General features: G+C 51.6%; 1 protein-coding gene across 2 annotated transcripts; it reads right to left on the reverse strand.

Moving 5' to 3' along the window:
• Window positions 1-1,174: 1,174 nt before the first annotated feature.
• Window positions 1,175-24,318, reverse strand: tppp3 (tubulin polymerization-promoting protein family member 3). 2 transcript variants are annotated; one of them, XM_038306579.1, is made up of 4 exons: window positions 24,161-24,269; window positions 19,631-19,834; window positions 19,192-19,345; window positions 1,175-1,521 (listed from the first exon to the last, which is right to left on the reverse strand). In XM_038306579.1, the coding sequence occupies exons 2-4, from the start codon at window positions 19,816-19,818 to the stop codon at window positions 1,327-1,329; spliced, it is 537 nt and encodes a 178-aa protein (XP_038162507.1). In that variant the 5' UTR covers window positions 19,819-19,834; window positions 24,161-24,269; the 3' UTR covers window positions 1,175-1,326. The 2 variants fall into 2 exon arrangements, with proteins under 2 accessions (XP_038162507.1, XP_038162506.1); XM_038306578.1 differs by having other exon boundaries at window positions 1,176-1,521; window positions 19,631-19,839; window positions 24,161-24,318.
• Between the last annotated feature and the right edge of the window lie 355 nt (window positions 24,319-24,673).

Raw genomic sequence — 24,673 nt, forward strand, 5'->3', positions numbered from 1 at the left:
CTTCAGATCTATCTCCATGACCGTGATATCTTGCAGACGCGCCATTGCTGCTTTGGAAGATAAACACTCCCGCCGGTGTCTGCGAAGTTCTCATGAGTTCTGGAACAGGTTCCCCTTTGCGCTTTGGTGGGAAACTGCTGTAAGTCCCTAGAAATTCAAGACCGACGGTGCAAAAGCATACCAGCAAAACTGGTTCGCGACCAGAGCCAAGCGACATTTGATGTGTGCGGTGCAGATGTCTTATCTGCCCTTTACTATTGACAACTGGTTGAAATGTTAGAAATGTTCAAACTAAAAACCGATCGTCAGTTTTTGTCTATTTAAGTGAAAAGACCTTCATCCCAGCAGCAGAGATCTCGGCTGAGTAGCTATGCAAACAATAAATCTGGTTATTACTGTGACTCCATCCTGGAGAGAAATATCAGCTGTGCTGCTGCCATCAACACCTTTGTTTCTAGATGTTGGAGCTTGGCCTGTTTTCCAGTGTAGTCCTGTTTCTCTGACTGTGACTAACTGGATGTGCTCTCTTCATCCTCTGACATGGGAGCTGGCTCGGAGCTCGTCTGCCTGGCTGTGTGTTTCCTGGACGGGGCCGCCTGTGGAGCTGGTTGACAGTTGCCTTTTATATCTATGCTTCTTTTTCTGTCTGCTTCTGTCTCCTTGAACCCCAGTCTCGAACTACCAGGTTTCTGGCAGTAAATGATGAAGTATGAGATGTTTAATAAACAGATGAACACAATCACCTGGGTATTGACTGCAGACACAAACACAAAGTTTTTCACTACTTTACACTGAAGTTTAACTTTTTCTGATTAGAAAGCTTTATTACAGGAAACGGCAAAGTAAGGAACTCTGCAACATCCAGAGTCATTTTCAAACAAAGACCTTGAAGCTCTTAACATTATTATATTAAATCAAACCCATAATACTCATTCTTATCAGTAGGTGGTGAAAAACATGGAAGGAAACACTAAAGAAACCCAAAGAGAAAAAAAATAACTGGGCAAAATGAGAGTTTTGAGTTATTTCTATAACGGTACTTTAAGGTGAAATTAAATTGAAGTCTCCATATTGGATGAGCAATGGGGGGGGGGGGGGGGGGGGATTGGGGATCTGTTCTTGCATCTTTACAGTATCACTGTTACCTTATCCTGGGTGCAGGTGATAAGACTTCAGCTCTGTGCAGTACTTTCACCCACACACACCCACACACTCACACACCCACCCACACACACATCCACATGATCACAGTTCAGGGTTTGGTCCAGTCGCAGTGCCATAGTAGGAGACCTGCACCTCCTCCAAACTTCCAGCAGGGGTGTGTCTTTACTTCTCAGGCTTTACTTTGCTGTCATACGTTCCAGCGTTCTTGTACGCGTTTACGTAGCCCGTGTTCTCTACGATCTCTTCCCGGCCTTCACGGCCTTTTCCCCGGCCGCTGTCATCAAAGCGCTCCTTGTGGGATCCTGTGTAACGGGACGGGTCGGTCAGACGGTCCACTGCGGCTGTCTTCGCCACTTTCTGAAAGACAAAAAGGACAGGAAGTGAATCAGATGAAAAGTAAAGCCGGGCGTACACTGTACGATATTTTAAAACATTGTTCTCAGCTACGGCTCAAACTGTGCGACAAAAGCACAGGGTATAAAAGTTCACAGCTCACAAAGATTGATCTCACACTGCGCGGCCAAAAACCACATTCCTGACCCAACTCTGAGAGATGCTGCAGGTCGGACTCGTCAATCTGGAAGAAGAATTTCCTTGTTTGCACATACGCAGTGCTCGTAGCTCTGCTTCAGAAGAAAGAGGCCAGCTTAGGACCAGCCTAGGATCAGCTTAGGATAAGCTTATGGCCAGCTTAGGACCAGCCAAGGACCAGCCTAGGACCAGCTTAGGAACAGCTTAGGACCAGCCAAGGACCAGCCTAGGACCAGCCTAGGATCAGCTCAGGACCCGCCTAGGACCAGCCTAGGACCAGCCTAGAACCTGCCTAGGACCAGCCTAGAACCTGCCCACGACCAGCTCATGAGGGCTGACTGAATTTCAAGCATGTTTGATTTTCTGCCGACCTCAGGATTCCCGATCGGAAGGTGGTTGATAGAGGCTGCTGGCCCTCCGTTAACCCCTGTATAATACACGATGAAGGACGCATGTTGAGGCTGAAACTCGGTCTGATTGAACAAATTCTCTCAAAAGTAGAGAATCAGCCTGAAAAGGGCAAAAAAATCTTACAGTGTATGCATTAATTCTGCGTCCTCTCTATGCAGTAGATACTTTTAGGTCAAAGAAAGGTCTTGAAGAAGTTGAATTTGAGCAAAAGCAAAATTCTTGATTCTGTTTATATGGATCGTTATCTTTAGATGAAAATGAAAAAGAGAGATCATATCTCTCCTATCCTGGCTTCTCTTCATTGGCTTCCTGTTAAATCCAGAATAGAATTTAAAATCCTCCTTCTCACATATAAAGCCTTAAATGGCCAAGCTCCATCTGATATCAGAGATCTGATTGTTCCTTATGTTCCTAACAGAGCACTTCGCTCTCAATCTGCAGGTTTACTAGTGGTTCCTAGAATTTCTAAAAGTAGAATGGGAGGCAGATCTTTTAATTAGTTCAATCTCTAACGTTCTGCTCTCTCTGCTTTTTCTCATAGTAGCTTCATCTGGTCTGTTCCTGTTTGGCTGTGACTCCATCCTGGAGAGAAATATCAGCTGTGCTGCTGCCATCAACACCTTTGTTTCTAGATGTTGGAGCTTGGCCTGTTTTCCAGTGAACTGGAAAGTGACCTGAGATGACATGATGTGAATTGGAGCTATAGAAATAAACTGAATAGAATTGAATATTTAAGCAGGGAAGATCTCATTAACGATTAGGATTTATTTTCCAAGAAGAGCCAAAAGGTCCAAAACACGTATAGTCTACATATTAATGTAAATGCAGAAGAGAAAATGAAACTATTAAAAAGGTAATAAGTGGTCAGTTTTGTGGTTGATGTTGGTTAAAAAGTCTTTTCAACGAATTTAAGGTGAATCAAAATGCTTCACTAAGTTCAGATATTTCATGTTTAGTTTGAAAAGTCTTGTGTGAACGGGTTAGAAAAAACGTCCCTGATAAAGTTGGAACCAAACTAATAAAGAGTTTAGGGCCACATTGCTTTGGCAAAAATTTCTTGGTATGAAACCCAACAAAATATCTAACGCTGGTAAATTAAGACATGACAGAATATTGCACAAATATTGATGATTAACAAGGAATTGTAGGGGACCAGCCAAGGACCAGCTTAGGACCAGCTTAGGACCAGCTTAGGACCAGCCAAGGACCATCTTAGGACCAGCCTAGGATCAGCTTAGGGCCAGCTTAGGACCAGCCAAGGACCATCTTAGGACCAGCCTAGGATCAGCTTAGGGCCAGCTTAGGACCAGCTTAGGACCAGCCTAGGACCAGCTTAGGACCAGCCTAGAACCAGCCTAGGACCAGCCAAGGACCAGCCAAGGACCAGCTTAGGACCAGCTTAGGACCAGCCAAGGACCATCTTAGGACCAGCCTAGGATCAGCTTAGGGCCAGCTTAGGACCAGCTTAGGACCAGCCTAGGACCAGCTTAGGACCAGCCTAGAACCAGCCTAGGACCAGCCAAGGACCAGCCAAGGACCAGCTTAGGACCAGCTTAGGATGAGCCAAGGACCAGCCTAGGATCAGCTTAGGACCAGCCAAGGACCAGCCTAGGACCAGCTTAGGACCAGCCTAGGATCAGCTTAGGACCAGCCAAGGACCAGCCTAGGACCAGCCTAGAACCAGCCTAGGACCAGCTTAGGACCAGCCAAGGACCAGCCTAGGACCAGCTTAGGACCAGCTTAGGACCAGCCAAGGACCAGCCAAGGACCAGCCTAGGACCAGCTTAGGACCAGCTTAGGACCAGCTTAGGACCAGCCAAGGACCAGCCAAGGACCAGCCTAGAACCAGCCTAGGACCAGCCAAGGACCAGCTTAGGACCAGCTTAGGATGAGCCAAGGACCAGCCTAGGATCAGCTTAGGACCAGCCAAGGACCAGCCTAGGACCAGCTTAGGACCAGCCTAGGATCAGCTTAGGACCAGCCAAGGACCAGCCTAGGACCAGCCTAGAACCAGCCTAGGACCAGCTTAGGACCAGCCAAGGACCAGCCTAGGACCAGCTTAGGACCAGCCTAGGACCAGCCTAGGACCCGCTTAGGACCAGCCTAGGACCAGCCTAGAACCAGCCTAGGACCAGCTTAGGACCAGCCAAGGACCAGCCAAGGACCAGCTTAGGACCAGCCTAGGACCAGCCTAGAACCAGCCTAGGACCAGCCTAGGACCAGCTTAGGACCAGCTTAGGACCAGCTTAGGATGAGCCAAGGACCAGCCTAGGATCAGCTTAGGACCAGCCTAGGATCAGCTTAGGACCAGCTTAGGACCAGCCTAGGACCAGCTTAGGACCAGCTTAGGATGAGCCAAGGACCAGCTTAGGACCAGCCTAGGACCAGCCTAGGACCAACTTAGGACCAGCTTAGGGCCAGCTTAGGACCAGCCAAGGACCAGCCTGGGATCAGCTTGGGATCAGCTTAGGGCCAGCTTAGGACCAGCCAAGGACCAGCCTAGGACCAGCCTAGAACCAGCCTGGGACCAGCCTAGGATCAGCTCAGGACCAGCCTAGGACCAGCCTAGGACCAGCCAAGGTCCAGCCTAGGACCAGCCAAGGTCCCACCAAGGACCAGCCTAGGATCAGCCAAGGACCAGCTTAGGACCAGCCTAGGACCAGCCTAGAACCAGCCTAGGACCAGCTTAGGACCAGCCAAGGACCAGCCTAGGACCAGCTTAGGACCAGCTTAGGACCAGCTTAGGATGAGCCAAGGAACAGCCTAGGATCAGCTTAGGACCAGCCAAGGACCAGCCTAGGACCAGCTTAGGACCAGCCTAGGATCAGCTTAGGACCAGCCAAGGACCAGCCTAGGACCAGCTTAGGACCAGCCAAGGACCAGCCTAGGACCAGCTTAGGACCAGCTTAGGACCAGCTTAGGACCAGCCAAGGACCAGCCAAGGACCAGCCTAGGACCAGCCTAGGACCAGCCTAGGACCAGCTTAGGACCAGCCAAGGACCAGCCTAGGACCAGCTTAGGACCAGCTTAGGACCAGCTTAGGACCAGCCAAGGACCAGCCAAGGACCAGCCTAGAACCAGCCTAGGACCAGCTTAGGACCAGCCTAGGACCAGCTTAGGACCAGCCTAGGATCAGCTTAGGACCAGCCAAGGACCAGCCTAGGACCAGCATAGGATGAGCCAAGGACCAACTTAGGACCAGCCTAGGATCAGCTTAGGACCAGCCTAGGACCAGCTTAGGATGAGCCAAAGACCAGCTTAGGACCAGCCTAGGATCAGCTTAGGACCAGCCTAGGACCAGCTTAGGATGAGCCAAAGACCAGCCTAGGACCAGCCTAGGACCAGCTTAGGATGAGCCAAGGACCAGCTTAGGACCAGCCTAGGACCAGCTTAGGACCAGCCTAGGACCAGCTTAGGATGAGCCAAGGACCAGCTTAGGACCAGCCTAGGATCAGCTTAGGACCAGCCTAGGACCAGCTTAGGGTGAGCCAAAGACCAGCTTAGGACCAACCTAGGATCAGCTTAGGACCAGCTTAGGACCAGCCAAGGACCAGCTTAGGACCACCTTAGGATGAGCCAAGGACCAGCTTAGGACCAGCCAAGGACCAGCCTAAGACCAGCTTAGGACCACCTTAGGATGAGCCAAGGACCAGCTTAGGACCAGCCAAGGACCAGCCAAGGACCAGCTTAGGACCAGCCAAGGACCAGCTTAGGACCAGCTTAGGACCAGCTTAAGATGAGCCAAGGATCAGCTTAGGACCAGCCTAGGATCAGCTTAGGACTAGCCTAGGATCAGCTTAGGACCAGCCTAGGATCAGCTTAGGACCAGCCAAGGACCAGCTTAGGACAAGCCTAGGATCAGCTTAGGACCAGCCTAGGATCAGCTTAGGAACAGCCTAGGATCAGCTTAGGAACAGCCTAGGATCAGCTTAGGACCAGCCAAGGACCAGCTTAGGACAAGCCTAGGATCAGCTTAGGACCAGCTTAGGATGAGCCAAGGACCAGCTTAGGACCAACCTAGGACCAGCTTAGGACCAGCCAAGGACCAGCCTAGGACCAGCTTAGGACCACCGTAGGATGAGCCAAGGACCAGCTTAGGACCAGCCAAGGACCAGCTTAGGACCAGCCAAGGACCAGCCTAGGACCAGCCAAGGACCAGCCTAGGACCAGCTTAGGACCACCGTAGGATGAGCCAAGGACCAGCTTAGGACCAGCCAAGGACCAGCCAAGGACCAGCTTAGGACCAGCCAAGGACCAGCTTAGGACCAGCTTAGGACCAGCTTAAAATGAGCCAAGGACCAGCTTAGGACCAGCCTAGGATCAGCTTAGGACCAGCCTAGGATCAGCTTAGGACCAGCCTAGGATCAGCTTAGGACCAGCCAAGGACCAGCTTAGGACAAGCCTAGGATCAGCTTAGGACCAGCCTAGGATCAGCTTAGGACCAGCCTAGGATCAGCTTAGGACCAGCCTAGGATCAGCTTAGGACCAGCCAAGGACCAGCTTAGGACAAGCCTAGGATCAGCTTAGGACCAGCCTAGGATCAGCTTAGGAACAGCCTAGGATCAGCTTAGGACCAGCCAAGGACCAGCCTAGGACCAGCTTAGGACCAGTTTAGGATGAGCCAAGGACCAGCTTAGGACCAGCCTAGGACCAGCCTAGGACCAGCCTAGAACCAGCCTGGGACAAGCCTAGGATCAGCTCAGGACCAGCCTAGGACCAGCCTAGGACCAGCCAAGGTCCAGCCTAGGACCAGCCAAGGTCCCACCAAGGACCAGCCTAGGATCAGCCAAGGACCAGCTTAGGACCAGCCTAGGACCAGCCTAGAACCAGCCTAGGACCAGCTTAGGACCAGCCAAGGACCAGCCTAGGACCAGCTTAGGACCAGCTTAGGACCAGCTTAGGATGAGCCAAGGACCAGCCTAGGATCAGCTTAGGACCAGCCAAGGACCAGCCTAGGACCAGCTTAGGACCAGCCTAGGATCAGCTTAGGACCAGCCAAGGAACAGCCTAGGACCAGCCTAGGACCAGCTTAGGACCAGCCAAGGACCAGCCTAGGACCAGCTTAGGACCAGCCAAGGACCAGCCAAGGACCAGCCTAGAACCAGCCTAGGACCAGCTTAGGACCAGCCTAGGACCAGCTTAGGACCAGCCTAGGATCAGCTTAGGACCAGCCAAGGACCAGCCTAGGACCAGCCTAGGACCAGCTTAGGATGAGCCAAGGACCAGCTTAGGACCAGCCTAGGATCAGCTTAGGACCAGCCTAGGACCAGCTTAGGATGAGCCAAAGACCAGCTTAGGACCAGCCTAGGATCAGCTTAGGACCAGCCTAGGACCAGCTTAGGATGAGCCAAAGACCAGCCTAGGACCAGCCTAGGACCAGCTTAGGATGAGCCAAGGACCAGCTTAGGACCAGCCTAGGACCAGCTTAGGACCAGCCTAGGACCAGCTTAGGATGAGCCAAGGACCAGCTTAGGACCAGCCTAGGATCAGCTTAGGACCAGCCTAGGACCAGCTTGGGATGAGCCAAAGACCAGCTTAGGACCAACCTAGGATCAGCTTAGGACCAGCTTAGGACCAGCCAAGGACCAGCTTAGGACCACCTTAGGATGAGCCAAGGACCAGCTTAGGACCAGCCAAGGACCAGCCTAGGACCAGCTTAGGACCACCTTAGGATGAGCCAAGGACCAGCTTAGGACCAGCCAAGGACCAGCCAAGGACCAGCTTAGGACCAGCCAAGGACCAGCTTAGGACCAGCTTAGGACCAGCTTAAGATGAGCCAAGGACCAGCTTAGGACCAGCCTAGGATCAGCTTAGGACCAGCCTAGGATCAGCTTAGGACCAGCCAAGGACCAGCTTAGGACAAGCCTAGGATCAGCTTAGGACCAGCCTAGGATCAGCTTAGGAACAGCCTAGGATCAGCTTAGGACCAGCCAAGGACCAGCTTAGGACAAGCTTAGGATCAGCTTAGGACCAGCTTAGGATGAGCCAAGGACCAGCTTAGGACCAACCTAGGACCAGCTTAGGACCAGCTTAGGACCAGCCAAGGACCAGCTTAGGACCACCTTAGGATGAGCCAAGGACCAGCCTAGGACCAGCCAAGGACCAGCCTAGGACCAGCCAAGGACCAGCCTAGGACCAGCTTAGGACCACCGTAGGATGAGCCAAGGACCAGCTTAGGACCAGCCAAGGACCAGCTTAGGACCAGCCAAGGACCAGCTTAGGACCAGCCAAGGACCAGCCTAGGACCAGCCAAGGACCAGCCTAGGACCAGCTTAGGACCACCGTAGGATGAGCCAAGGACCAGCTTAGGACCAGCCAAGGACCAGCCAAGGACCAGCTTAGGACCAGCCAAGGACCAGCTTAGGACCAGCTTAGGACCAGCTTAAGATGAGCCAAGGACCAGCTTAGGACCAGCCTAGGATCAGCTTAGGACCAGCCTAGGATCAGCTTAGGACCAGCCAAGAACCAGCTTAGGACAAGCCTAGGATCAGCTTAGGACCAGCCTAGGATCAGCTTAGGAACAGCCTAGGATCAGCTTAGGACCAGCCAAGGACCAGCTTAGGACAAGCCTAGGATCAGCTTAGGACCAGCTTAGGATGAGCCAAGGACAAGCTTAGGACCAACCTAGGACCAGCTTAGGACCAGCTTAGGACCAGCCAAGGACCAGCTTAGGACCACCTTAGGATGAGCCAAGGACCAGCTTAGGACCAGCCAAGGACCAGCCTAGGACCAGCTTAGGACCACCGTAGGATGAGCCAAGGACCAGCTTAGGACCAGCCAAGGACCAGCCTAGGACCAGCTTAGGACCACCGTAGGATGAGCCAAGGACCAGCTTAGGACCAGCCAAGGACCAGCTTAGGACCAGCCAAGGACCAGCTTAGGACCAGCCAAGGACCAGCCTAGGACCAGCCAAGGACCAGCCAAGGACCAGCCTAGAACCAGCCTAGGACCAGCTTAGGACCAGCCTAGGACCAGCCAAGGACCAGCCTAGGATCAGCTTAGGACCAGCCAAGGACCAGCCTAGGACCAGCCTAGGACCAGCTTAGGATGAGCCAAGGACCAGCTTAGGACCAGCCTAGGATCAGCTTAGGACCAGCCTAGGACCAGCTTAGGATGAGCCAAAGACCAGCTTAGGACCAGCCTAGGATCAGCTTAGGACCAGCCTAGGACCAGCTTAGGATGAGCCAAAGACCAGCCTAGGACCAGCCTAGGACCAGCTTAGGATGAGCCAAGGACCAGCTTAGGACCAGCCTAGGACCAGCTTAGGACCAGCCTAGGACCAGCTTAGGATGAGCCAAGGACCAGCTTAGGACCAGCCTAGGATCAGCTTAGGACCAGCCTAGGACCAGCTTGGGATGAGCCAAAGACCAGCTTAGGACCAACCTAGGATCAGCTTAGGACCAGCTTAGGACCAGCCAAGGACCAGCTTAGGACCACCTTAGGATGAGCCAAGGACCAGCTTAGGACCAGCCAAGGACCAGCCTAGGACCAGCTTAGGACCACCTTAGGATGAGCCAAGGACCAGCTTAGGACCAGCCAAGGACCAGCCAAGGACCAGCTTAGGACCAGCCAAGGACCAGCTTAGGACCAGCTTAGGACCAGCTTAAGATGAGCCAAGGACCAGCTTAGGACCAGCCTAGGATCAGCTTAGGACCAGCCTAGGACCAGCTTAGGACCAGCCTAGGATCAGCTTAGGACCAGCCAAGGACCAGCCTAGGACCAGCTTAGGACCAGCCAAGGACCAGCCTAGGACCAGCTTAGGACCAGCTTAGGACCAGCTTAGGACCAGCCAAGGACCAGCCAAGGACCAGCCTAGGACCAGCCTAGGACCAGCCTAGGACCAGCTTAGGACCAGCCAAGGACCAGCCTAGGACCAGCTTAGGACCAGCTTAGGACCAGCTTAGGACCAGCCAAGGACCAGCCAAGGACCAGCCTAGAACCAGCCTAGGACCAGCTTAGGACCAGCCTAGGACCAGCTTAGGACCAGCCTAGGATCAGCTTAGGACCAGCCAAGGACCAGCCTAGGACCAGCATAGGATGAGCCAAGGACCAACTTAGGACCAGCCTAGGATCAGCTTAGGACCAGCCTAGGACCAGCTTAGGATGAGCCAAAGACCAGCTTAGGACCAGCTTAGGACCAGCTTAAGATGAGCCAAGGACCAGCTTAGGACCAGCCTAGGATCAGCTTAGGACCAGCCTAGGATCAGCTTAGGACCAGCCAAGGACCAGCTTAGGACAAGCCTAGGATCAGCTTAGGACCAGCCTAGGATCAGCTTAGGAACAGCCTAGGATCAGCTTAGGACCAGCCAAGGACCAGCTTAGGACAAGCTTAGGATCAGCTTAGGACCAGCTTAGGATGAGCCAAGGACCAGCTTAGGACCAACCTAGGACCAGCTTAGGACCAGCTTAGGACCAGCCAAGGACCAGCTTAGGACCACCTTAGGATGAGCCAAGGACCAGCCTAGGACCAGCCAAGGACCAGCCTAGGACCAGCCAAGGACCAGCCTAGGACCAGCTTAGGACCACCGTAGGATGAGCCAAGGACCAGCTTAGGACCAGCCAAGGACCAGCTTAGGACCAGCCAAGGACCAGCTTAGGACCAGCCAAGGACCAGCCTAGGACCAGCCAAGGACCAGCCTAGGACCAGCTTAGGACCACCGTAGGATGAGCCAAGGACCAGCTTAGGACCAGCCAAGGACCAGCCAAGGACCAGCTTAGGACCAGCCAAGGACCAGCTTAGGACCAGCTTAGGACCAGCTTAAGATGAGCCAAGGACCAGCTTAGGACCAGCCTAGGATCAGCTTAGGACCAGCCTAGGATCAGCTTAGGACCAGCCAAGAACCAGCTTAGGACAAGCCTAGGATCAGCTTAGGACCAGCCTAGGATCAGCTTAGGAACAGCCTAGGATCAGCTTAGGACCAGCCAAGGACCAGCTTAGGACAAGCCTAGGATCAGCTTAGGACCAGCTTAGGATGAGCCAAGGACCAGCTTAGGACCAACCTAGGACCAGCTTAGGACCAGCTTAGGACCAGCCAAGGACCAGCTTAGGACCACCTTAGGATGAGCCAAGGACCAGCTTAGGACCAGCCAAGGACCAGCCTAGGACCAGCTTAGGACCACCGTAGGATGAGCCAAGGACCAGCTTAGGACCAGCCAAGGACCAGCCTAGGACCAGCTTAGGACCACCGTAGGATGAGCCAAGGACCAGCTTAGGACCAGCCAAGGACCAGCTTAGGACCAGCCAAGGACCAGCTTAGGACCAGCCAAGGACCAGCCTAGGACCAGCCAAGGACCAGCCAAGGACCAGCCTAGAACCAGCCTAGGACCAGCTTAGGACCAGCCTAGGACCAGCCAAGGACCAGCCTAGGATCAGCTTAGGACCAGCCAAGGACCAGCCTAGGACCAGCCTAGGACCAGCTTAGGATGAGCCAAGGACCAGCTTAGGACCAGCCTAGGATCAGCTTAGGACCAGCCTAGGACCAGCTTAGGATGAGCCAAAGACCAGCTTAGGACCAGCCTAGGATCAGCTTAGGACCAGCCTAGGACCAGCTTAGGATGAGCCAAAGACCAGCCTAGGACCAGCCTAGGACCAGCTTAGGATGAGCCAAGGACCAGCTTAGGACCAGCCTAGGACCAGCTTAGGACCAGCCTAGGACCAGCTTAGGATGAGCCAAGGACCAGCTTAGGACCAGCCTAGGATCAGCTTAGGACCAGCCTAGGACCAGCTTGGGATGAGCCAAAGACCAGCTTAGGACCAACCTAGGATCAGCTTAGGACCAGCTTAGGACCAGCCAAGGACCAGCTTAGGACCACCTTAGGATGAGCCAAGGACCAGCTTAGGACCAGCCAAGGACCAGCCTAGGACCAGCTTAGGACCACCTTAGGATGAGCCAAGGACCAGCTTAGGACCAGCCAAGGACCAGCCAAGGACCAGCTTAGGACCAGCCAAGGACCAGCTTAGGACCAGCTTAGGACCAGCTTAAGATGAGCCAAGGACCAGCTTAGGACCAGCCTAGGATCAGCTTAGGACCAGCCTAGGACCAGCTTAGGACCAGCCTAGGATCAGCTTAGGACCAGCCAAGGACCAGCCTAGGACCAGCTTAGGACCAGCCAAGGACCAGCCTAGGACCAGCTTAGGACCAGCTTAGGACCAGCTTAGGACCAGCCAAGGACCAGCCAAGGACCAGCCTAGGACCAGCCTAGGACCAGCCTAGGACCAGCCAAGGACCAGCCTAGGACCAGCTTAGGACCAGCTTAGGACCAGCTTAGGACCAGCCAAGGACCAGCCAAGGACCAGCCTAGAACCAGCCTAGGACCAGCTTAGGACCAGCCTAGGACCAGCTTAGGACCAGCCTAGGATCAGCTTAGGACCAGCCAAGGACCAGCCTAGGACCAGCATAGGATGAGCCAAGGACCAACTTAGGACCAGCCTAGGATCAGCTTAGGACCAGCCTAGGACCAGCTTAGGATGAGCCAAAGACCAGCTTAGGACCAGCCTAGGATCAGCTTAGGACCAGCCTAGGACCAGCTTAGGATGAGCCAAAGACCAGCCTAGGACCAGCCTAGGACCAGCTTAGGATGAGCCAAGGACCAGCTTAGGACCAGCCTAGGACCAGCTTAGGACCAGCCTAGGACCAGCTTAGGATGAGCCAAGGACCAGCTTAGGACCAGCCTAGGATCAGCTTAGGACCAGCCTAGGACCAGCTTAGGGTGAGCCAAAGACCAGCTTAGGACCAACCTAGGATCAGCTTAGGACCAGCTTAGGACCAGCCAAGGACCAGCTTAGGACCACCTTAGGATGAGCCAAGGACCAGCTTAGGACCAGCCAAGGACCAGCCTAAGACCAGCTTAGGACCACCTTAGGATGAGCCAAGGACCAGCTTAGGACCAGCCAAGGACCAGCCAAGGACCAGCTTAGGACCAGCCAAGGACCAGCTTAGGACCAGCTTAGGACCAGCTTAAGATGAGCCAAGGATCAGCTTAGGACCAGCCTAGGATCAGCTTAGGACTAGCCTAGGATCAGCTTAGGACCAGCCTAGGATCAGCTTAGGACCAGCCAAGGACCAGCTTAGGACAAGCCTAGGATCAGCTTAGGACCAGCCTAGGATCAGCTTAGGAACAGCCTAGGATCAGCTTAGGAACAGCCTAGGATCAGCTTAGGACCAGCCAAGGACCAGCTTAGGACAAGCCTAGGATCAGCTTAGGACCAGCTTAGGATGAGCCAAGGACCAGCTTAGGACCAACCTAGGACCAGCTTAGGACCAGCCAAGGACCAGCCTAGGACCAGCTTAGGACCACCGTAGGATGAGCCAAGGACCAGCTTAGGACCAGCCAAGGACCAGCTTAGGACCAGCCAAGGACCAGCCTAGGACCAGCCAAGGACCAGCCTAGGACCAGCTTAGGACCACCGTAGGATGAGCCAAGGACCAGCTTAGGACCAGCCAAGGACCAGCCAAGGACCAGCTTAGGACCAGCCAAGGACCAGCTTAGGACCAGCTTAGGACCAGCTTAAAATGAGCCAAGGACCAGCTTAGGACCAGCCTAGGATCAGCTTAGGACCAGCCTAGGATCAGCTTAGGACCAGCCTAGGATCAGCTTAGGACCAGCCAAGGACCAGCTTAGGACAAGCCTAGGATCAGCTTAGGACCAGCCTAGGATCAGCTTAGGACCAGCCTAGGATCAGCTTAGGACCAGCCTAGGATCAGCTTAGGACCAGCCAAGGACCAGCTTAGGACAAGCCTAGGATCAGCTTAGGACCAGCCTAGGATCAGCTTAGGAACAGCCTAGGATCAGCTTAGGACCAGCCAAGGACCAGCCTAGGACCAGCTTAGGACCAGTTTAGGATGAGCCAAGGACCAGCTTAGGACCAGCCTAGGACCAGCCTAGGACCAGCCTAGAACCAGCCTGGGACAAGCCTAGGATCAGCTCAGGACCAGCCTAGGACCAGCCTAGGACCAGCCAAGGTCCAGCCTAGGACCAGCCAAGGTCCCACCAAGGACCAGCCTAGGATCAGCCAAGGACCAGCTTAGGACCAGCCTAGGACCAGCCTAGAACCAGCCTAGGACCAGCTTAGGACCAGCCAAGGACCAGCCTAGGACCAGCTTAGGACCAGCTTAGGACCAGCTTAGGATGAGCCAAGGACCAGCCTAGGATCAGCTTAGGACCAGCCAAGGACCAGCCTAGGACCAGCTTAGGACCAGCCTAGGATCAGCTTAGGACCAGCCAAGGAACAGCCTAGGACCAGCCTAGGACCAGCTTAGGACCAGCCAAGGACCAGCCTAGGACCAGCTTAGGACCAGCCAAGGACCAGCCAAGGACCAGCCTAGAACCAGCCTAGGACCAGCTTAGGACCAGCCTAGGACCAGCTTAGGACCAGCCTAGGATCAGCTTAGGACCAGCCAAGGACCAGCCTAGGACCAGCCTAGGACCAGCTTAGGATGAGCCAAGGACCAGCTTAGGACCAGCCTAGGATCAGCTTAGGACCAGCCTAGGACCAGCTTAGGATGAGCCAAAGACCAGCTTAGGACCAGCCTAGGATCAGCTTAGGACCAGCCTAGGACCAGCTTAGGATGAGCCAAAGACCAGCCTAGGACCAGCCTAGGACCAGCTTAGGATGAGCCAAGGACCAGCTTAGGACCAGCCTAGGACCAGCTTAGGACCAGCCTAGGACCAGCTTAGGATGAGCCAAGGACCAGCTTAGGACCAGCCTAGGATCAGCTTAGGACCAGCCTAGGACCAGCTTGGGATGAGCCAAAGACCAGCTTAGGACCAACCTAGGATCAGCTTAGGACCAGCTTAGGACCAGCCAAGGACCAGCTTAGGACCACCTTAGGATGAGCCAAGGACCAGCTTAGGACCAGCCAAGGACCAGCCTAGGACCAGCTTAGGACCACCTTAGGATGAGCCAAGGACCAGCTTAGGACCAGCCAAGGACCAGCCAAGGACCAGCTTAGGACCAGCCAAGGACCAGCTTAGGACCAGCTTAGGACCAGCTTAAGATGAGCCAAGGACCAGCTTAGGACCAGCCTAGGATCAGCTTAGGACCAGCCTAGGATCAGCTTAGGACCAGCCAAGGACCAGCTTAGGACAAGCCTAGGATCAGCTTAGGACCAGCCTAGGATCAGCTTAGGAACAGCCTAGGATCAGCTTAGGACCAGCCAAGGACCAGCTTAGGACAAGCTTAGGATCAGCTTAGGACCAGCTTAGGATGAGCCAAGGACCAGCTTAGGACCAACCTAGGACCAGCTTAGGACCAGCTTAGGACCAGCCAAGGACCAGCTTAGGACCACCTTAGGATGAGCCAAGGACCAGCCTAGGACCAGCCAAGGACCAGCCTAGGACCAGCCAAGGACCAGCCTAGGACCAGCTTAGGACCACCGTAGGATGAGCCAAGGACCAGCTTAGGACCAGCCAAGGACCAGCTTAGGACCAGCCAAGGACCAGCTTAGGACCAGCCAAGGACCAGCCTAGGACCAGCCAAGGACCAGCCTAGGACCAGCTTAGGACCACCGTAGGATGAGCCAAGGACCAGCTTAGGACCAGCCAAGGACCAGCCAAGGACCAGCTTAGGACCAGCCAAGGACCAGCTTAGGACCAGCTTAGGACCAGCTTAAGATGAGCCAAGGACCAGCTTAGGACCAGCCTAGGATCAGCTTAGGACCAGCCTAGGATCAGCTTAGGACCAGCCAAGAACCAGCTTAGGACAAGCCTAGGATCAGCTTAGGACCAGCCTAGGATCAGCTTAGGAACAGCCTAGGATCAGCTTAGGACCAGCCAAGGACCAGCTTAGGACAAGCCTAGGATCAGCTTAGGACCAGCTTAGGATGAGCCAAGGACCAGCTTAGGACCAACCTAGGACCAGCTTAGGACCAGCTTAGGACCAGCCAAGGACCAGCTTAGGACCACCTTAGGATGAGCCAAGGACCAGCTTAGGACCAGCCAAGGACCAGCCTAGGACCAGCTTAGGACCACCGTAGGATGAGCCAAGGACCAGCTTAGGACCAGCCAAGGACCAGCCTAGGACCAGCTTAGGACCACCGTAGGATGAGCCAAGGACCAGCTTAGGACCAGCCAAGGACCAGCTTAGGACCAGCCAAGGACCAGCTTAGGACCAGCCAAGGACCAGCCTAGGACCAGCCAAGGACCAGCCAAGGACCAGCCTAGAACCAGCCTAGGACCAGCTTAGGACCAGCCTAGGACCAGCTTAGGACCAGCCTAGGATCAGCTTAGGACCAGCCAAGGACCAGCCTAGGACCAGCCTAGGACCAGCTTAGGATGAGCCAAGGACCAGCTTAGGACCAGCCTAGGATCAGCTTAGGACCAGCCTAGGACCAGCTTAGGATGAGCCAAAGACCAGCTTAGGACCAGCCTAGGATCAGCTTAGGACCAGCCTAGGACCAGCTTAGGATGAGCCAAAGACCAGCCTAGGACCAGCCTAGGACCAGCTTAGGATGAGCCAAGGACCAGCTTAGGACCAGCCTAGGACCAGCTTAGGACCAGCCTAGGACCAGCTTAGGATGAGCCAAGGACCAGCTTAGGACCAGCCTAGGATCAGCTTAGGACCAGCCTAGGACCAGCTTGGGATGAGCCAAAGACCAGCTTAGGACCAACCTAGGATCAGCTTAGGACCAGCTTAGGACCAGCCAAGGACCAGCTTAGGACCACCTTAGGATGAGCCAAGGACCAGCTTAGGACCAGCCAAGGACCAGCCTAGGACCAGCTTAGGACCACCTTAGGATGAGCCAAGGACCAGCTTAGGACCAGCCAAGGACCAGCCAAGGACCAGCTTAGGACCAGCCAAGGACCAGCTTAGGACCAGCTTAGGACCAGCTTAAGATGAGCCAAGGACCAGCTTAGGACCAGCCTAGGATCAGCTTAGGACCAGCCTAGGATCAGCTTAGGACCAGCCAAGGACCAGCTTAGGACAAGCCTAGGATCAGCTTAGGACCAGCCTAGGATCAGCTTAGGAACAGCCTAGGATCAGCTTAGGACCAGCCAAGGACCAGCTTAGGACAAGCTTAGGATCAGCTTAGGACCAGCTTAGGATGAGCCAAGGACCAGCTTAGGACCAACCTAGGACCAGCTTAGGACCAGCTTAGGACCAGCTTAGGACCACCTTAGGATGAGCCAAGGACCAGCCTAGGACCAGCCAAGGACCAGCCTAGGACCAGCCAAGGACCAGCCTAGGACCAGCTTAGGACCACCGTAGGATGAGCCAAGGACCAGCTTAGGACCAGCCAAGGACCAGCTTAGGACCAGCCAAGGACCAGCTTAGGACCAGCCAAGGACCAGCCTAGGACCAGCCAAGGACCAGCCTAGGACCAGCTTAGGACCACCGTAGGATGAGCCAAGGACCAGCTTAGGACCAGCCAAGGACCAGCCAAGGACCAGCTTAGGACCAGCCAAGGACCAGCTTAGGACCAGCTTAGGACCAGCTTAAGATGAGCCAAGGACCAGCTTAGGACCAGCCTAGGATCAGCTTAGGACCAGCCTAGGATCAGCTTAGGACCAGCCAAGAACCAGCTTAGGACAAGCCTAGGATCAGCTTAGGACCAGCCTAGGATCAGCTTAGGAACAGCCTAGGATCAGCTTAGGACCAGCCAAGGACCAGCTTAGGACAAGCCTAGGATCAGCTTAGGACCAGCTTAGGATGAGCCAAGGACCAGCTTAGGACCAACCTAGGACCAGCTTAGGACCAGCTTAGGACCAGCCAAGGACCAGCTTAGGACCACCTTAGGATGAGCCAAGGACCAGCTTAGGACCAGCCAAGGACCAGCCTAGGACCAGCTTAGGACCACCGTAGGATGAGCCAAGGACCAGCTTAGGACCAGCCAAGGACCAGCCTAGGACCAGCTTAGGACCACCGTAGGATGAGCCAAGGACCAGCTTAGGACCAGCCAAGGACCAGCTTAGGACCAGCCAAGGACCAGCTTAGGACCAGCCAAGGACCAGCCTAGGACCAGCCAAGGACCAGCCTAGGACCAGCTTAGGACCACCGTAGGATGAGCCAAGGACCAGCTTAGGACCAGCCAAGGACCAGCCAAGGACCAGCTTAGGACCAGCCAAGGACCAGCTTAGGACCAGCTTAGGACCAGCTTAAGATGAGCCAAGGACCAGCTTAGGACCAGCCTAGGATCAGCTTAGGACCAGCCTAGGATCAGCTTAGGACCAGCCAAGAACCAGCTTAGGACAAGCCTAGGATCAGCTTAGGACCAGCCTAGGATCAGCTTAGGAACAGCCTAGGATCAGCTTAGGACCAGCCAAGGACCAGCTTAGGACAAGCCTAGGATCAGCTTAGGACCAGCTTAGGATGAGCCAAGGACCAGCTTAGGACCAACCTAGGACCAGCTTAGGACCAGCTTAGGACCAGCCAAGGACCAGCTTAGGACCACCTTAGGATGAGCCAAGGACCAGCTTAGGACCAGCCAAGGACCAGCCTAGGACCAGCTTAGGACCACCGTAGGATGAGCCAAGGACCAGCTTAGGACCAGCCAAGGACCAGCCTAGGACCAGCTTAGGACCACCGTAGGATGAGCCAAGGACCAGCTTAGGACCAGCCAAGGACCAGCTTAGGACCAGCCAAGGACCAGCTTAGGACCAGCCAAGGACCAGCCTAGGACCAGCCAAGGACCAGCCTAGGACCAGCTTAGGACCACCGTAGGATGAGCCAAGGACCAGCTTAGGACCCATCAAGGAAAGTGGGGAAATTTTCAATGGCTACGACTGTAATGGGAGATGACGAAGGAGGACACCACTGCCAAAAACAAATATTAAAAAGTCAGACTGGAATTTGTCAAACTACATGTTGAATATTCCCTAAGCTTCTGTGAGAACGTCACCTAACCCCAATGCTCTGCTTTAAACATAAAATGCATTCAGTCTGAAAGTGGAAGAACTTCAGATCATGTTTGCTCCTTATCGATTGCTGATGCTGGTTTAGGACCCGATCATTATTGACCAAAGTACTTATAGAGTTCTTAATCTTTTTTAGTCTGTAACTTAGGAGTGAATGGAAATCAAACCAGAGTTTAGTGATTTAAAAAGAGCAGGAAACATCTTCATGATGGTCTACATCAGAAGGCTTACCGTCACTCCAACACTGGTTGGTTCTTGACCCTCCACAAGCTTGTAAATGGACTGCAGCGCCTCCTCTTTAGCTTGACCTTTAAACCTCTTTGGAGCAAGTTCTTCCAGAGCTCGCTGGAACTCCTCATAGGTGATGACCCGAGCCGTCCTCTGTCTGAAAAATCAAGTTCAAGCTTCTCACCAAAAACCTTCATCTGTCACTTGAACACTTTCAGCCTTGGACCTTTTTTTGTCAAGATCCTCCAGATAATAGACTGCCAGAAAGAACGCCTCCATGGTGGAAATAAAATGCATGAAAACGTCTGAGTGCTACTCTATGAATAATCAGATTAAATCCAAATATTTAGTGAAATGTGTTCTTGAATAAAAACTGCTTTTGGACCCAAACGTTCTGACTCCAGTGAGAAGGAACTGATGTAGATGAGAGACGCAGACTCACTTGACTTTAGAGAAGACAATGTCCACATCCGTACTGGTGACATTCTTGCCGTCGATGATCTTGCAGTCTTTGCACAGCTTTACCCAGGTCTTCCCAGTCAGCTCCTTTCCGGTTGCCTTTGGGTCTCCGTAAACAGAGAACTTCCTGAAGGCCGTAAGGAGCTGCTCCACGTCCGCACTTTCTGCCATGATGAGATGATATCTGCTGAACTTAAAGGACAAGCAGACCTGAGTTCAGTGAAGCCGCCATGAGGATCAACAGCAGCCAGAAGGCTTCCAGCAATGGCAGATTTACCATTAGGCAAAACTAGGCAGTTGCCTAGGGCCCCAAGTTCCTGGGGGCCCCATTAAACTCCTTTTACATGCATAGTAAATGCAGCTATTACTTATTTATGCACATTAACTATGTTTATGATCAAAATTATTTTGCTAAAAAGCCATCAGAATGCTGATAATCCTGTGTCTCAGCCCCCCCCCCCCCCCCCCCCCCCCCCCTCAGTGTCCACCATATTGGATCAGTCCATTTGCTGCACATGTTCAGAAAGGTCCAAACAGACAGCAGCAAACCATTTGAAAACAAACCATGCAAAGAGCAGTGTTGCCAACTTAGCGCTTTAGTCGCTATATTTAGCCACTTTTCAGACCCCTCTAGCACTTTGATTTCTAAAAAGCTCCTAGCGCCAAATCTAGAGACTTTTTTCTGCTACTGGAGACTTTGGAGACAACATCTAAAAGCAGCGAACTCTGCTCTCCAGAGCGAGTAGATTGGTAACCCCGCCTCCTGCTCTCCTCTATCTTGTCTGCTGTCATGATTCATGCAGCTATTATTTCATCCAAATGAAAAATGGAGAACAGATAAGCAGATCATGGCTTGTCTACAGTGAAAAGAAGGACTGGGTTATTTACTTTGGCCTTTTTGGAAACACAGGAAGGAGCAATCAGCTAAGTGAGCTTAGTGCTTGGAAAAAATCTTTCATTCCTTTAGAGACAGCATGAAAAGTCAGCTGAGTACAAAACATAGAGAGGAAAACAAGAAGAAAAGGGACAAGAAGAGAGGGACACAACCCAGAACAGATAATGGATGTCTATTCTATTAACATTTCTACATCTGGAGAATGGGGCTGTTCTAAGTGTTCTCCATTCAGAGGGGCCCCTGCCTGTTTTCCCCTAGGGCCCCATATTTGCTATATCCGCCGCTCTCTCCTAGTGACAATGTGAAGCACACTTCATTAGAACTAATCTGATAGCATAAAGTGGGCTGAATAAACAGAATATATTTTTCATTATTTTATTTTGGCCCTTCTCTTCTCTTTGGTAAATGTTTGTAGAGTCTTCAGATGGAGATTCCAGTATAGGACGGCTGCTTAGAAGACTCTCGGACGCTCAAGTCCTTCAGTAAAGTCCAGAACCTTCTTGACTTTTTTGAGAAATTCAAAAACAAATGGGAAAAATCGATCTGCCTGAAACAAGTTTCTGCTAAATTTATGAGGTTCTGGACTCAGAAACGGACGGAGAGAAACAGAGAGGATGGTTATCCACACATGGAAACATGGAGAACCTTCCCAGGAAAGAGGATTCATCAGCAGCTTCTTCAGGTGGTCCCCGAACAATCAGAACATTTAACCCTTTAAGCCCGGCGCGCCCGGTACCGGGCCCAGCTGATGTTCATCTACTTATAGAAATGGCCAGTCACCTGGTGTTTCATCCACACGCCTTTCAAATGGGGCTTTAACATTTCTAAAACATGTTTCAAAATTATTTTTCCACGAATACTTTTTTGTTTTATGGCTTTGTAAGCAACTAAAATGGGATTTAAAATTCCACCTGACTCTGCAGGAGTAACGCAACAGCAGCTCTTCATTTTTAGCCACAACCCCCCAATGTCTGGCATCATTGGAAACTAGAGGCTCAGATCTTTCCAACGAGGGATGGGAGGTAATGTGCGACCATTTGATGTAACCGACATGTGTAAATAAGCTTGCTCTGTTATTGTTATTTTCTCTTTAGTTTGGTGATTATTATCATGTGCTCAATGGTAAATATAAATGAAACAACGGCTAAATCTTAGGAGCAAAGTCTTTGTCTTATCAATAATGGAAATCAGCATATTTGTCTGAGAAGTATTTTGTAGGGATGCACGATATAATCGGCCCCCTATCGGTATCGGCCTTAAAACTGAATATCGGCCACCCCACCGATATTTAACCCGATATTTGATCAGCTTTTGAGTTTCTAAAGTCTAAAAAATAAATAAATAAATAATACTACTTCTTCTTCTTCCTCAAAAACTTCTTTTTTACAGACTTAAAAACTTCTAAAGACGAGGGAAAAAATATTGATCCATTAAAATATCCCAATATCTTCATATGCTGATATATTGCCATTTAAAAACACCATATCAATCTCTTTTACTAATGAAATATTGCTATATGTCATCGTTATGCTACGAAATCCCCCGAAAATTCACCAAATGTTGCCATATTTTTATATGTTGATATATTGACGCGGTATCGATCTATTTTACTAACAAAATCTCACAAGAATTTGCAAAATATCACCAGAGTTTGTAACAGAACGATGAAATTTCACCAGATTTTGAAAGTAAAATAGATCGATACCGCGTTTTTAAAAATCTATTTGATATCAGCATATGAAAATATATTTGAGTATATTATTTTTCAAAGTGTCAGAAATGGATAACAAAACTGCTATTTTCAATGACTACTTATTTTTGTCCAGCTTTAACATCGGTATCGATATCGGTTATCGGCTACATGAGTTTTAAAATATCGGCATATCGGATATCGGCCAAAATCCCAATATCGTGCATCCCTAGTATTTTGCATTTTTTATTTGTGGAAAACATTTTGGCAGGGCAAAATAATTTTTAATTTTTTTTCTTTGTTTAATCACCTATAAATCAGACATGGTGACATTTAAAATCGTGGTTCCACCTGAAAATTATTCCTCAATGCCTTTCTTTCATGCAAATACAAACAATTGTATTTCCGATTCATAGTTCGGGAGCTGAACTTGCTTTAATTCACATCTGGAATTCCAGGTGGAATTTGCAGCTAAGACCCTCGGTGCTTAAAGGGTTCTGCAACTGGAGGAGGAACCTAAACTCAGCAACACCTCCACATGTGGATCAATCAAACTAACATTTCTGGCAACATTAGAGAAGAAGCTAAATAGTAATCATGAAGCCTAAACGTAGATTCAGACTGTGGCCGTCGGTCTTTTAGGAGTGTGAGTTTGAGATGTGATCTCACTGTTTTCTCAGGCACATGTTGATGCAAACCCTAAAAGAGGTTGTCACGGTAACGCCGCTGTTTTGAATTCTGTTGCAGGTGGTGGGGAAGGTTTAACTCCTGATCACCTGCACGGCTCAGAAAAATGACTGCTGATGTGAGGAAAGTGGGCGGAGTTAGAGAGCATTGGGAGTATTGGTTCAGGTTCTGGACTAAGTGACATCCCACGCTGCATTCTGCCGGAGCTGGAGATGACGCTCACTCAGAGAGAAGCTTTAGCTCCTCGTCTCTGTTTGCTCTGGTTGGCATGAAGGTGTCACATTCCAGATGATGAAGGCAGCTGCATGCTTCAGGTGAACTCTGTGACTCCTGACCACTGGCACACCTGTGATGGACAGGTGACCTTCCAGGCCTGCACCTCACCCAATGAAAGCCCCCAAGAAGGTTAGAGCTGGGGGCAGGGCTCAGTGGGTGGGGGTTAAATGTTGCTCTTTATCAAGTCAGAAAACTACAAAGTCTTTTAGACAAATGTGATCATTAACTCTATACAGACCTCAGACACAGAAAGTTTCTTGTTTTTCAAACAGTTCGCCTTCTAATGATCATATCTTCCACGATCTTCTTAAAAACCTTCATCTTAGTCGCCTAAAGATCAGAGGAATCGGGACACCTACTGAAAATATAAGAAAGAAAACATCTAGGTGTCACAGTTCTGGACCATCAAAGTGAACCTGGAGAGTTCATTATTATGCTAGATAATCTAAAATAATATCTACTAATGATGGAATAATGTGACAGCCGAACACAGGATGTAGACCCAAACCCTGCAGAACATGCACCCTCAGAGCTTTTTCCTTTTTTTTTACATGCAGCTCTAGATTCCTGCAGATAAAATATCAACTCAGGGATTTTATGTTCACCATGATGTTAATCTGCAGATTTAATCATTGAAATCCTTCCAGGACTTGAGCTATTATTTGATTCCCAGCTGCAGCTCTGCAGCAGTGTGCGATTGTCTTGGTGCATGTGTGATGGCATGCATGCACACACACTCTAACAAACCCACACACACATTCTTACACACAAAACACTATTCCAGCTTCTCTGCAGGATAAAAGCAGCAGAATGCATCAAAACGAGGCAGAAAGTCATGAAAAGACGAGCTGTGAACTGCAACCAGAGCACATAGCCAGATGGGTCCGCCAGGGAAACTCTTCTATCTAAAACCATCTTACTAAAGAAAAATCTGGAAAATAAAGCTTCTGCTGCTAAATCCTCACCTGAACTGCCTCCAGATGTTTCAAAACCTGCAGCGCAACTACCTGTCCGTCCTCCTGCGTCTGTCTCCGTCTCTCCTCTGGCCCTCTGCGGCTTTCCGAAGTGCTTGTTATCATCTGTTTACCCTGTCACCATGACGACAGCCTGTCCCACATCAGGGGAGGGGCCGCAGGGCAAAGGAAGAGGAGGAGGACGTTGAAGCCGGCCGGCTGACAAGGCTGCGGGTCAGAGGTCAAAGCACTGCAGGCTTCGGTGTTTAGCCATTAGGTGGAGGTCACCAGCAAGCAGAACCAACCGCAGGAGAACCAGAAACGTTCCTCTGGAGTCATTTCACCAAGATTCACCCAAAAGCCTGCAGAGACACATCCAAAACCAACAGGATGAGCCAAGAAAACCCACAGCAAACTCTGTCTGGTAATACGGTCACAACATGTTTCTGGAACACAACAACTGGTGAAAGTTTGATGTGGAAACATGAAGATGTGTTTCTGTGAAGAAGCTGAAACCTTCAATAA

This window comes from Cyprinodon tularosa, unplaced genomic scaffold, assembly GCF_016077235.1.
Source record: "Cyprinodon tularosa strain WSP-4 unplaced genomic scaffold, ASM1607723v1 ctg586, whole genome shotgun sequence".
NCBI lineage: Eukaryota > Metazoa > Chordata > Actinopteri > Cyprinodontiformes > Cyprinodontidae > Cyprinodon > Cyprinodon tularosa.